The 12,690-nt window shown below is 38.7% G+C and overlaps 2 protein-coding genes across 3 annotated transcripts; both read right to left on the bottom strand.

Moving 5' to 3' along the window:
• Nucleotides 1-1,199: 1,199 nt before the first annotated feature.
• wdr5 (WD repeat domain 5) lies at nucleotides 1,200-6,782 on the bottom strand. 2 transcript variants are annotated; one of them, XM_087791356.1, is made up of 14 exons: nucleotides 6,539-6,782; nucleotides 5,738-5,848; nucleotides 5,505-5,613; nucleotides 5,353-5,426; nucleotides 4,258-4,347; nucleotides 4,075-4,164; nucleotides 3,915-3,998; nucleotides 3,793-3,848; nucleotides 3,652-3,698; nucleotides 3,495-3,570; nucleotides 2,373-2,406; nucleotides 2,226-2,300; nucleotides 1,840-1,927; nucleotides 1,200-1,678 (listed from the first exon to the last, which is right to left on the bottom strand). In XM_087791356.1, exons 2-14 carry the CDS (start codon nucleotides 5,813-5,815, stop codon nucleotides 1,578-1,580), a joined length of 1,002 nt encoding a protein of 333 aa, XP_087647482.1. In that variant the 5' UTR covers nucleotides 5,816-5,848; nucleotides 6,539-6,782; the 3' UTR covers nucleotides 1,200-1,577. The 2 variants fall into 2 exon arrangements, with proteins under 2 accessions (XP_087647482.1, XP_087647481.1); XM_087791355.1 differs by having other exon boundaries at nucleotides 6,610-6,782.
• Nucleotides 6,783-7,974: 1,192 nt separating this feature from the next.
• On the bottom strand, nucleotides 7,975-12,548 carry rnf170 (ring finger protein 170). Its single transcript, XM_087791354.1, has 7 exons — nucleotides 12,272-12,548; nucleotides 10,342-10,508; nucleotides 10,011-10,086; nucleotides 9,249-9,363; nucleotides 9,016-9,089; nucleotides 8,423-8,554; nucleotides 7,975-8,362 (listed from the first exon to the last, which is right to left on the bottom strand). The coding sequence occupies exons 2-7, from the start codon at nucleotides 10,479-10,481 to the stop codon at nucleotides 8,093-8,095; spliced, it is 807 nt and encodes a 268-aa protein (XP_087647480.1). The 5' UTR covers nucleotides 10,482-10,508; nucleotides 12,272-12,548; the 3' UTR covers nucleotides 7,975-8,092.
• Between the last annotated feature and the right edge of the window lie 142 nt (nucleotides 12,549-12,690).

Genomic DNA, 12,690 nt, shown 5'->3' with positions numbered 1-12,690 from the left:
CTAATGTTCTATCTTTGGACAGAAAATAAATACTGTTATTAAAAAAAAACACGAAAGAGTGATAACTCATTGTACGACGGCTTGTGTGTACTTTTAAGGGGATTTTTCATCTTCGATACATGGTAAAGCACTGAGATGGTACATACCTCCCCCAAGGTCATTGCATTGTTTGACTTTATGCAATAGGGACTATTATTAGTTATGTAATCTAATATATACAGTATATATTATAATATGAAGCTTCATTAGTCGACTATCGGCACAAACCATTTATGCTTCTTCAAGTATTGTTTTAAAACACTAGCTGTAAGCGTCTTAAACTTGAGTTGCAACATTTTATGTAACAGGAAGTTAGATAATTTACCTTGATTATTTTTTAGGAAAATAATAGCTAACATTTATGTGGTGCATTATTATGGGAACGATTGACCCAAAGTCAGAGGTAATAGTGTCGTTTTCAAATGTAGCTAAATTGTGTTCGTCTGTCCTCCTTTACCAACACATTCCTCTCAAATTCCTTTTCTTCGACCTTTGTTTTTGCAGATCACTTTATAGTATATTCACTGACATAACTACAGACCAAACTTTTGTCAGGCAACGTAAAATCACTTGGTGGGCCAGATTTGGCCCCTGGGCCAAGAGTTTGAAAAAAAAGTGCTGAAAGTGCTGCAAACGTTTCGAATCATTGACCGGAAGATACGTTTTATTTTATGTTCCTACACAACGATAAGTAAACTTATTACAGTGTCAATGAGCCAATGTGATTTAAGTCCTAAAATATATTTATAGTTATAAAGCATACTAACGTCCAATAATATTAACGAGCAAATATCTGTTTATTTAAAAATCGTTTTATTCCCTCACCCTCATGCTAACATCTGATGGAACTCGACTTAAGTTCTCTATACCGATGTTTGAGTTCCGGTTTTCAAAATAAGAGAAGCGGAAGCGCAATCCTAGAAAGAGCGTATTGTCACGTTAGATCATCTTGAACTTGTCTTAATGTAGGTCAGAACCAGGATCAACGTTTAACAATCGCTAAACATTTTAAATAAAATTAATTCCTTGTTAGGTGATATTACAATTTCTCTTTAAGTCCAAAGCGACGTTACAGTGAGCACAGTGCCATCTAGTGGGCTCTGAAAAGCCTACAACAAATTACTTAAGTCTTGTGTTCTCTTGAGGAAAGCGAGACGCCATCAAAAGGCCAAAAACCTTTTATTTATTGTACAAGAAATGGATGTGAGGGAGCTGGTAGGGCGCTGTGACATCTGTGTTATTGCCGTTAAATCACTGAAGCATCACAACTGTTCTTTTTGTTATTTAATAACAAAACTGTTCCTGACTACACTAATGAACCTGCAACTTAAAAAAAGTAACCAAGAAAAAAAAAACAAGACAAGAGGTGAAGTGGAGTCCACAGCAGGGGGCGATGACGTTCACCTCTTCCTTCAGCACTGGGCTCCATCGTGGAGCCTCCGTTGAGTTTCTTAAAAAGCCCCCCCTACCCCCCGACACTTTTGTACAGCCAGACATAGAAAACAACTTAATACACAGGTGGCCCAGAAGTCGACGATTTAGCAGTCGCTCTTCCAGAGTTTGATGGTTTTGTCGTTTTCTAGTGCTGCCGAGGCGATGATGTTCTCTGTCGGGTGGCAGGCTGTCGAGATCACCACGTCTGGAGCGACACAGTAATCATGAGTACAAGTCAGCGTTGATGTGTTAGAGGGCAGAACATGTATGACGTAGAACAAAAAAATCTGCCTGTAGAATACAGAGCATATCTTGAACAGTAAACATGCTTTTTAAATTTAATTGACAAAAATCCGAACGACATACCTGTGTGACCTTGAAGTTTCTGCACGATTTCTTTCGTCTGCAGGTTCCAGATATACACCATGTTGTCCTCTGAGCCCGAGACGATCCACTGAAACGCAGGAGATGAAGCATCAGAACAAAGATATGCTTCTATAAAAGCTTATCAACCATCACTTCCTGTTACACAGTCAGTACCATTTAGTATTTGATGCTCAACACTGGTTAAAATGTAGAGATACAGCTTTATTTTCAGAGCAAAGTTAGGTGGTTCTCTTGGCTTAAATGATGTCAGATTCAGTTGTTTAAAGATAATAGATAAGACAGTGCCACCTAGTGGGTTCTGAAAACAATCTTACACCGGTGATGAGAATTAAAAAAGATCTTTGTCAATCATCGTGAACTCTCACCTTTCCACCTGTGACGGAGAAATTGGCAAATATGCAGTACTTCTCGTTTTTATGTCCGGTGTACGTTTTCAAACACTGGAATGAAGGGAAGGAGAAGTGAATAACTGCAGAATATTAAATTCATTCAAATAAAATAAAAACAATTACCTTTCCTTTGCTGTAATCCCACAGTTTCAGTGTGCTGCGAATGAAAACACTATGTCAGCGTGTGCCTCAGTGTTTGGATTCAAAACAAGGGCTCCATAATTATAGCAAAAGATAATAATCACAATTACAATCATGATTATTCATAATCGTAGGGAAAACATTTGTTTTAAGTTTGCAATACAACAAACCAATATAAATGGATTTAAAAAAAAAACAACCATAATGATAAATGATATGAATAACATCCTTTCATTCTCCTGACTTTGTTGAATCTTTTCAGTACGCTTGCCTTGAAGGTACCACTGCAACACTTTAATAATGAATCAGAGTGCCCCCCCAATGGTTGACTGACTACCACTTTGAACAAGTGCCTGATTAAATTGCAGGAAAGCACCATTTTAATTGTAAGGATCATGACCGCGTCTGAAATTTGATTAATGCAACACTAAATAGGTACCACGTGGGTTCATGTTTTTAGGTTTTCAAGACGTGTTCCCGTGTCATGTCTCAATTTTCGACAGTGCAGAAGTTTACCATCAGGCGCCTAAAGAGTAGAAATTGACCAGAAAACAAACTTTAAAAAAAAGAAAAAAGAAAGCATGCTTCTGTAGCTTATATGTTGAATTATTTTACCGATTTAAATCGACATCACGATTAAGTAGCATGCGATTTTCAAATAGGAGCTGCGATTAAAAAAACAAAACAATACCGCGACGCAACAGTAGGTGGCAGAAGAACCAATGAGACAGAGTGCCTTTAAAAAACTTTTTAGATAGACACTTTATTGACCCCGGAGAAGAAATGATTTTATTTACGTGCATTTAAAAGTACCAAAAGATTTACTTATTCAATTGGTGCCGTCAGTATTATTTAGATTTTTAGTTTCTGTTAAAGTTACCATTAATTGTTGTATTAGAAATAACTTTGATTCATGTTCATTTCAGGTGTTGTGCAGTTTTATTTAAGGTTCAAAAACATATTTTTAAAGGTAAGTAAAGATAATTTATTCTTTTAAATCTATGCATGAAATCCATTTCACATCAGACTTCACCATCATATTTGCAGGATAAGGAAGGAGTATCGAATCCAATAGTGTTGGACGGTGACGGAGAAGACACTCACTTGTCCAGCGTAGCAGCCAGGATGTACTTTCCATTTGGCGAGAACTTGACAAACGACACCGGAGGGTTGTCGTCATCTGAACAAAAACAGGTGAATAACAAAAGTCAGCACCGGGGGGGGGGGGGGACTCATCACAAGTTTGGAAAAACACACTCACCGATCAACGTCTTTAAACACTGGCCGGACGCCGTGTCCCAGATTCGACTGAAACCAAGCGGAAGAAAAATTTTATTTTGTTAATCTTGCAAATGCATTCAATGCTTCTTATGTGAGAGAGAATCTTCACTTCCTGACGTACCAGAGACCATCGTAGCTACTGGACACGATCAGAGAGCCGTCTCTGTTGAAATGAACCTGAAAGAAAAGCACGACAAGGGTTAACGAATCGGGCGTGAGAACCAACCATCAGGCGGGACTTACAGCCGACACCGGGTCCGAGTGAGCTGGCAACGTTTTCAAACACTTCCCAGTCTTGACGTCCCATATCCTTACACTCTCGTCGAACTTAAAATACAAGATTCGGTGTCTTTAGTAGGATGTTTCACAATGTAAGTAAATCTCATTTCTATTCAGGACTCACCGATCCTGACACGATGAGGTTGGACTGCGGGTTAAAGTTGCAGCAGAAAACGTAGTTGCTGTGACCTTTGAGAGTCTTTAGGCATTTTCCCTGAAACGACAAACAATTGTCAAATCAAATCAACTCAACCGTCATAATGAGTCAAAGGTTTTATTTGTGCGTCTCGTGTGTGTTGCAGTTTACCGAGCTGACGTCCCAGATCTTCAACGTCTTGTCGTCGGATGCAGACACCAGGAGGTTGGAGTCGGAGGACCAGGCCACATCAGATATACCCTGTGGAATCATGGGAAATGATGAAGGGGGGGGAAAAAAGGATGAAGGTTAGTGAAAAAAAAAGAAGACATCTCCACTTGTTTTCAAATAATTCATCATTATTACAGTTTCATGACATTGTCATATAGTTGGATACACAATATTGAAAAAATAAAAGGGTAGAATTCAATGGAAGCTGAGTTAAATTAAAATGTGTTCTTTTCCACAGCAAAAAAAAAAAGATAAAATCAACATAAACCAAGTGCTTCAGTTGTAACGTGGATTTAGAAATTATAAGATTCATCTGCTGGTTCAAGTTGAAACGTGAAATAATCTAAATGTTTTTTTTCATTCAAAATACATTGCCGCCGTCATGTCCAAGCGTGACATCACACACAAGAAAATAGACTCTTTGGAGACATGAATCAAACTGACGACATAACAGTAACTTCAACGTGGTCACGTCACAGGTGTCCCTGAGCATCTCTGTCAAAACTTCGACTGACATTTAAATACAGCTGGCAACACAATGTTAGTTCTGTGAATGCTGGGAAGTATTCATTGTGTGAATGCTGGGAAGATACTGTTTTTTTTCTAACCTAAACTTTGTGCTGCTTCTCCTACCACAAATTTTATCCAATTTGAACCGTTTATCGATTCAGCTCGTTTACAAAATGCGGGGTATTTTAAGCTCTCTTTTATCTCTTCCACTTTCTCTTATTTCTCTTTTTTCTACCACATTCATTTCAATGAGGAAAAATCTTAAACTACTACTACTTTTACTACTAATTCCACTTCTCCTACTTTAACAACTATTTCGAATACTACTTCCACATGCAGTATGTCAGTATTCACACTGCATTTTCTTCTGGAAATGCATTTTTCTAGTTACATTATAGTCTCTTATATACGTTTTTAAAATCACAAATGGAATCAATGATAGGGTTCAGTAAAAAGCAAGCAAAACCATCCAACTCAGGTGATATTATTGACATGAAATGCATCCAAAAAAAAATAACAACTTACCAGTTTATGCCCCGATACAGTTTTCTCAAATTTGCCATCATACGCGCCCCAGATTTTAATGAGTTTATCAGCAGCTGCAACAACACAAACACAACGTCAGAATCTATGATTCGATGAGTTAACGTTAAATGACAGAAGGGGCTGAAACTTACAGGAGCTCGCGAGCCATTCTCCACTCGGACTGAACTTGACGGACGACACGGCTTTTGTGTGGCCCGCTAGTGTGAACTTCAGGCTGTAGTTGGGCTTGGCTGGTGCCGACTGGAGAACAAGTGGAGCAAATACTTAATAGTCGCACAGCAGACGGAAGAAAACGAAGATGACTCTTTGTAGAATCAGCCGAAGTGTTGAACGAGAGGACAAAAGTTAAAATAATATGTCAAACCTTGCTTTGACTGGCGGATGCGGACTGCACCACGGGGGGTTTCGTGTCAGTTTCTGGCTTCTTGTCTTCTGTTGCCATGGCGATGGACCGGGCACGGACAGTGCACTACCCCTGAAGAAAAACAAATTAAGTACATTTAAAGAAATATATAACCAACAACACTGAAAACTACGATACTGCAGGGGCTGTGACGATGACACATAAGTTGGTTCATACAGTAAAAGCAAAAACATTTAAATGTCATATTTAGTTGCATAAATGGATCAAATGATGACATCAAAAAAATCTCAGTTATTACTTAGAATTTGAGGAATTGCATTTGCCTTTTGTGGAACAACAACAAATCGAAACCGTTCACATCATCAGGAAGTATTTAATGTAAAACGTGCATTTTAAAGACAAACATGTCTATTAATAGCTGCTGCATGTGTCCGTTAGCCACTATAAACAACCGTGTTGCTACTAGCATTAGCATGATGCTAACTCTGCAGTGTTTTTGCTTTAAAACAAAAACGCATTAAAATGATAATTTAGTCCAAGCTTACTCAATATCTTTTAACATTTTATTCCGTTAAATCGCTAACGTGATGCGATTTATGTGGAGATACGTGTAGCAGTGACGTGTATCGTGTAGCAACCGTTTGAAAACAAATTCAACGCGCAGACATTTTTCTTTTTTCGGCAGCCATTACAAACAAAATCTATATTAAAAAGTGTTTGACTTTATGTGCAGTTACAGGTTTCGTTGCAGAAAACGTCAGTTTACGTCAGTTTTAAATCCGTCTGTGGCTGTTGACAAACCTGGCTAGAGAGGCTCCTGAGCGGCCCTCGATTCAAACAATGAAGAATCGCTCATACGACGAAATACTCACGACGTTTTCACTTAGAGTCGCTGTGAGGTTTCTACGGTTCTGTGCACGCGGAGAGAGGGGGAAGCCCGGGTCGTGCGGTCCGGGCGGGATGGAGGGATGTGGAGGTTGGTACCGGGGTGTTTGACTTCGAGAAAGGGGGCTGCGAGGAAAAGCGGGGAATGTGGTGCGGCTAGAGTGCGCTTTACGCATGCGCGTTTTCATCGCGAGGACGGGATGGAGTAGTGGACAAAAATATAATTTGTCGAAGGGCGCTATGGAAACTTGTTAGAGTATAACTTTTTAAACCAAGTGTATTATAGGCTTTCACGTTTTAAATTTGGCCATATTTATGCTGGTATTGTCTTGTGGGATAATTGTAAATACATATAATAAATATAATAATAGAAACGGGAAATATTATGTGCAGTGGATTACAATCTAATTCTTATTATACATGTTCTATGTAAGATTCAATTATAAGATGCTAAAAAATAAATATAAATGCAAAAATAATGCACTTTTATTATGGCTTATGTTGGACGTATATTCGGATGAAAGAATGAAACAATTCAGTTTTGCATCTCTACACTGCTAGAATTAAGCATTAAACACAATACAGAGAAATCGGATTAAGAATACAAAATAAAAATAAAATAAAAATGGACAAATACCCAAATAAAATAGATGATGGTTTCTCGCACACGTTTCAGGACCAGAGGAGATAAATCCTTCCAGGCTGTTGCTCCTAAGCATTAGAACAATCATCCTCTCCCTCTGTGTTTGATGGATCTACTGACTCCTTCAAGAAACATCTTAAGACCTTTTTATTTGTTCAAGCTTTTCCCTGATTTTCTGAGACTCCCGTGTTTGTCTCGGTGTTATCTTGACCTTTTAAGTATATCTTTTATTGAGTATTGTTTTGATTGTGTAAGCGCTTTATGACCCAAGTCTTGAAAAGCCCTCTATAAATTTAAATTACTTACTAACTTAACTAAAGGGAGTATTAAAGAGGATAAATGTGTTATTTCAGATTTTATTATATAAATCAAGTGCAATTTGTTCCTGTAAATTTTATCATTGTTGTCATATTCTGCCTTTGTCTTCTTAAGCTGATGATATATTGTGCTGAAAGTGTACTTCTTTTAGGAGTTGTAATGTTTGATAGGATGCATGGTTCATGTTTTAAAGAAGAGCAGAAAATATTTAAAACACAATAATGTCCTTATTATGATATATTGTTTGGTAACTTCACACCATCTGCTATAAAGTTATGACTAGATTAATAATCCTCATACTTGTTGAATGGATAGTTTATCAGATCTATTTATCTATTAAATTTCACATTCATTATCCAAGTTCCTGCAACAAAACAAGTCCCATGTCGTATATTGTCCACTCAACTTTTATTACACAGCCATTAATCTTACCTTCGACAACTTAAAAAGTTTTAAATTGATTCAGTTGAGTTAAACATTCCCAGTCTGACGTGAACATGAACACGGCTTCAAGCGTTCAGTCTCTGAGTGACCACCTCTCTGTACATTATGGAGATGTAGACGAAGAGCAGGAGGATCACGAAGAAATCGTCCATGAATCCAAGAAGACCAAAAAGTGCTTCGGGGATGATGTCCAGAGGCGACGCCAGATAAGTGAGCGCCCCCACCAGGCAGAGCAGGATTCGGATGCGGAACATCCAGAAGAGGCCGCCGACAGAAAACATCTCCCGGAAGGCATGGCGGAGGAGGGTGGGGACGTCCCGCAGCCTCTCCAGCAGCTGAGGAGTAAAACGTGTCAGTGGGCGACTCCATGACAGACCAGGGCTCTCCATACTTACGGATCGTGGCTGACCGGAGAACCTGCGGTTATAATCGTTGATGTCTCGTAGTATTAGCAGAGGCTCCGCCTCACCGTCCTGGACCCTCTGAGGAGTGGCTTGCTCACTGAACAGCGGGAAGAACAACGTTACCTGGAATGAAAAGAGGCACAAAATGTCGAGCCTTATCCAGTGAATGTCTTCAGCATATCAGGAAGTCAACACAGCACGTGAATAATGGGTTAAGCTAGCTACATGCTAACTAATTCATTTCTATTTTTATTTCTATTTAATTAAACCACTTATTTGCCTACTTAAATGTACAAGGCACTCACTTTATTTTGTTACAGGTTATACATATCAATGTATTTGTTCAGGCTTTTCCTTGATTTTCTGGAACTCCTGTGTTGTTCTCTGTGTTATCTTGATCTTTTAAGTATATATTTTATTGAGTATTGTTTTGATTGTTTAAGCACCTTGTGATCCTGGTCTGGTAAAGCGCTCTATAAATATAAATTACTTACTTACTTATTTAATTGATTATTTACATTGTATACTGTATCCAAAGTAATCCCTGTGATATTTAAACAACACTGGTTATAGTTTCAACTCACTATCTGTCTGCATATAGGACAGCTGATGGCACCCAGCCACGTTCCATATCTCCAGTAGGCTATAATGCAGGAACCTGCAAAAGAGGAAACATCAGTCAGAAAATGTTAATTAATTCAAACGTTTTGACTAGAAAATTGAAGGTAAAACTTTAAAAGATTGTAAAAACGTGTACCTAAAACCTTATACGAGTCACTATATCAAATGTTTACATGAAAAGTGAACATGATCTTACCACAAAAAAGATGTCCACAGTTGGTTTCGACTGGAAGGACAGCCTGTTGCAAACACACAGGACAGGACATGTCGGTGTAAAACTGCTGCCGCACCTCTGGTTGAGGGTTTTCATCCTTTCAGGTGGAAAAAAAAAGAAAACAAACATCAGACCATCTGAGCCGGAGCAAGAGCCTTGGAAATAACCAGCAGAGTCTATGTTGAAACTATGTTGAAGTTGCATCTTTGATCATGATCAAAGATGCATTAATGTTTATTATTTTTCGCATATATTTGTATGTTGTAGCACTTAAAGAAAATACTAAATGGTCAAATTAATGAATCCGTCTAAAATAGTCTCACCTTTCAAATGTTAGCACCACTATGACAACGTCATTATGTTGTTCGAAACAAAAGTCCAGTCAGAGTCTATATTGAGAAACGGTTGGAAATTTCTAAGCGCATTAATTCTTGCAACATGCGAGTAAATCCCAAACACATTCTTCCGAGCCGGACTTAAACAAAAAAAACAATGATAGAATTTAAATATGAATTCCGTTAAGTTGCTTTAACAACATACCCATCAACCTTGAGTTTTTACAATTACTTGTTAAATCAAAATCTGAGTCATTATGTTATAAAGGAGAACTTTTTATTGACATTGAAACAAAGAGCGACATCCTTGCTAAAAATAAACATTAAAGCGCATTTACATGTTTTAAAAGCAACTTGCTTTTTTCTAGATGCATTATTTAAGGTGCGAACGCTGTATTCTCCTGCTCACCTGCTCTGACTGTAGCTGCTGCCGGACCGCTCGAACGTGCTCCTGGTTCTCTGGATGAATGTTCTGCTGTTCTTGTCTGTGTAAACAGAGAAGATGTTAACATGGTTAATGGATAACTTCAGGTGGAACTTTTTTTTTTCTAACAATGATCGACCCATTCCTGTTTGTATACACTTACTTTGACTACATCACACATTGATTAGTAAAAGTCACACTTTTTAAAAATGTTTCTCTGATCATTTTTCCGGAAGTTTCTGTGCTTGCCTGACTGTCTCTTCATTATTTTTATTGTAAAAATCTCAAAGACTAATAGAAGTAGAAAGCGTCTTACCTGCAGAGGAGAGTGAGAATCCCTGCCAGGAAAGCGACACTGAGCGCCACGACAAACAAGACCTGGTTGCTCACGCCCTCGATCAGCGTGTCCTCATCCTGGATCAGATAATCCAAGTCTTCACACTGACTGTCCCCCATAACCCGCTCTCTTCATAGTCCGCCACACTGGAAAGAGAGAGAGGAATAGTGAACCCAGTGTTGACTAGCGGGGGTTGTAAGGCAAGGTAGAACTTTATTGAAAATTGTCTTATTCCAATAACCACAGTAAATACATCAATTCTTCACAAAAAAAAAATCAAAATAAGAACAAAGAGAAATAAAGAGAAAGAACAAGATGACACAATCTTAAGTCTAAAGATAAAGATAAAGAAAATAGATCAAAGGAAAATAACAAAAACAAAGGATACAAAGATTAACATAGAACAGAATGTCAAGATACTTTCACTCCACAAGCACTCCTGTCCCCAGAATTGTACAATTTAATAGCACGAGGAATGAATGAGTCCCTGAGTCTATTAGTGTTGCATCATGGGAGGAGCATTTGTGCTCCATCTGCTTCTCTGCTCACTGATGACAGTGTTCAGAGGATGACTGTCATCATCCATGATGGACAGTATTTTGTCCAGTGATCTCCTCTCAGCAACTGTCACCAGTGAGTCCAGCTTCATGCCAACCACAGAGCCAGCCTTTCTGATCAGTCTGTCCAACCTGTTGACGCTCCTCTTGGATACATTTCCACCCCAACACACCACAGCATAGAACAGGATACTGGCCACCACAGACTGGTAGAACATGCAGAGGAGCTTCTTGCAGATGTTAAATGATCGAAGCCTCCTCAGAAAGTACAGTCTACTCTGAACCTTCTTATATACATGGTCTGTGTTGCAGGACCAGTTTGCTGTCCAGCCACACACCGAGGTACTTAAAGTTGTCGACTATCTCCACCTCGTCGCCTCTGATGGACAGTGGACGTGGCTTTGTCCTGCACCTCCCGAAGTCCAAGACCAGCTCCTTGGTCTTTGAAGTGTTCAGCTGCAAGTGGTTCCTCTCACTCCAGTCCACAAAGTCACGTATCAGACTCCTATACTCGTCTTCGCTGTTGTCCCTGATGCATCCAACAATGGCAGTGTCGTCAGCAAACTTCTGGACGAGACTCAGCTCTATAGGTATATTGTATAGGTATGCGTCACGATAAAGGTGCAACTATACAAAATATTACGATACTGTATGGACAACCATATATTTGTAGTGTTGTCTGAGTACTTGACTCTGGTGTTGCAGAATTTAAAGACCAAATGACTCTTGTAGAAGTCGTAACTACTTTCATTTCAAAATATCTACAAACATCAGCATTAAAAGCTGCAGGAGTCGACTGTATCCGCTTGTCCTCAGTCATCCCTGGAATATCACGGGATTTAATTGATGCTTTAGTTGCGGGGGATGTAATGACTGCTGCCGTGTATCGGTGGGAAGTTTACACAACACAAGTACTAACACTGTGAATATTTGCATACTCATTTTATATCAAAAAATGAATTATTTTACACACACACTTTATTTTATTATGAACCATAAAATAAGTGTGATCAAAATAAATTATTTAAATAAATGTTTGAAATATATTTTCTGTTAGAAAAACAATCGATACAAGAAAATATCGCTATCGAATCGGTATTTCCTCACAACCCTACGGTTGGTCGTTGTTAAAATGCAGCACCAGTGTCTCCAGTTAGCTAACGTGTTACATATGTTATATATTTTTTAAAATAAAGTCAAAGCTCTCAGATCCAAATGACAGGGAATCTCGCAGCGACACGTACGAGTTAAACTAGTTCGTTTTTTTATTAACCTGCTGTTAACTGACGCCAGTAGCAGGAGCAACATTGTAGTTTTGTTTTGTTTTTTTTATTTAAAAATAGAAAACTCACCTTTATTCCGCAAACGAGTCTCTCATGTCAATCAGCTTCCAAGTGACTTAGTGGACACAAGCTAAGTTTAGCGTTAGCTTCGAGAGCTCCCCACCATCCTCTTGCACTAGATACAATATTGACACAATATTCTCTCAGACTCGCCCCGGGGGGGAAGCGACGGTTGTTTCCTTCCCCGTTGACTAGTTACTAGGTTAGTAGTCGCCTGTCAGGTTGAAGAAAACTAACCAGTTAGCCTCGTTTGACAGGAACAGAACTCGATATCCAAAGAAGCAACATGTGACGCAAGAGCACAATCGCCGCGCACTTGCGTTTAAAAACCCATTCCCTCCAGACACATTAGTGTTTTTATTTTTTTATTTTGCTATATTTGCGATTTGGCAAAATCATAAATCAATTAAACGTGTGTGGTCAATATA

This window comes from Callionymus lyra, chromosome 5 (genome assembly GCF_982586985.1).
Source record: "Callionymus lyra chromosome 5, fCalLyr1.hap1.1, whole genome shotgun sequence".
NCBI lineage: Eukaryota > Metazoa > Chordata > Actinopteri > Syngnathiformes > Callionymidae > Callionymus > Callionymus lyra.
Note: the sequence above shows the minus strand (reverse complement) of the source record. Positions and strands in the feature narration are given on the sequence as shown.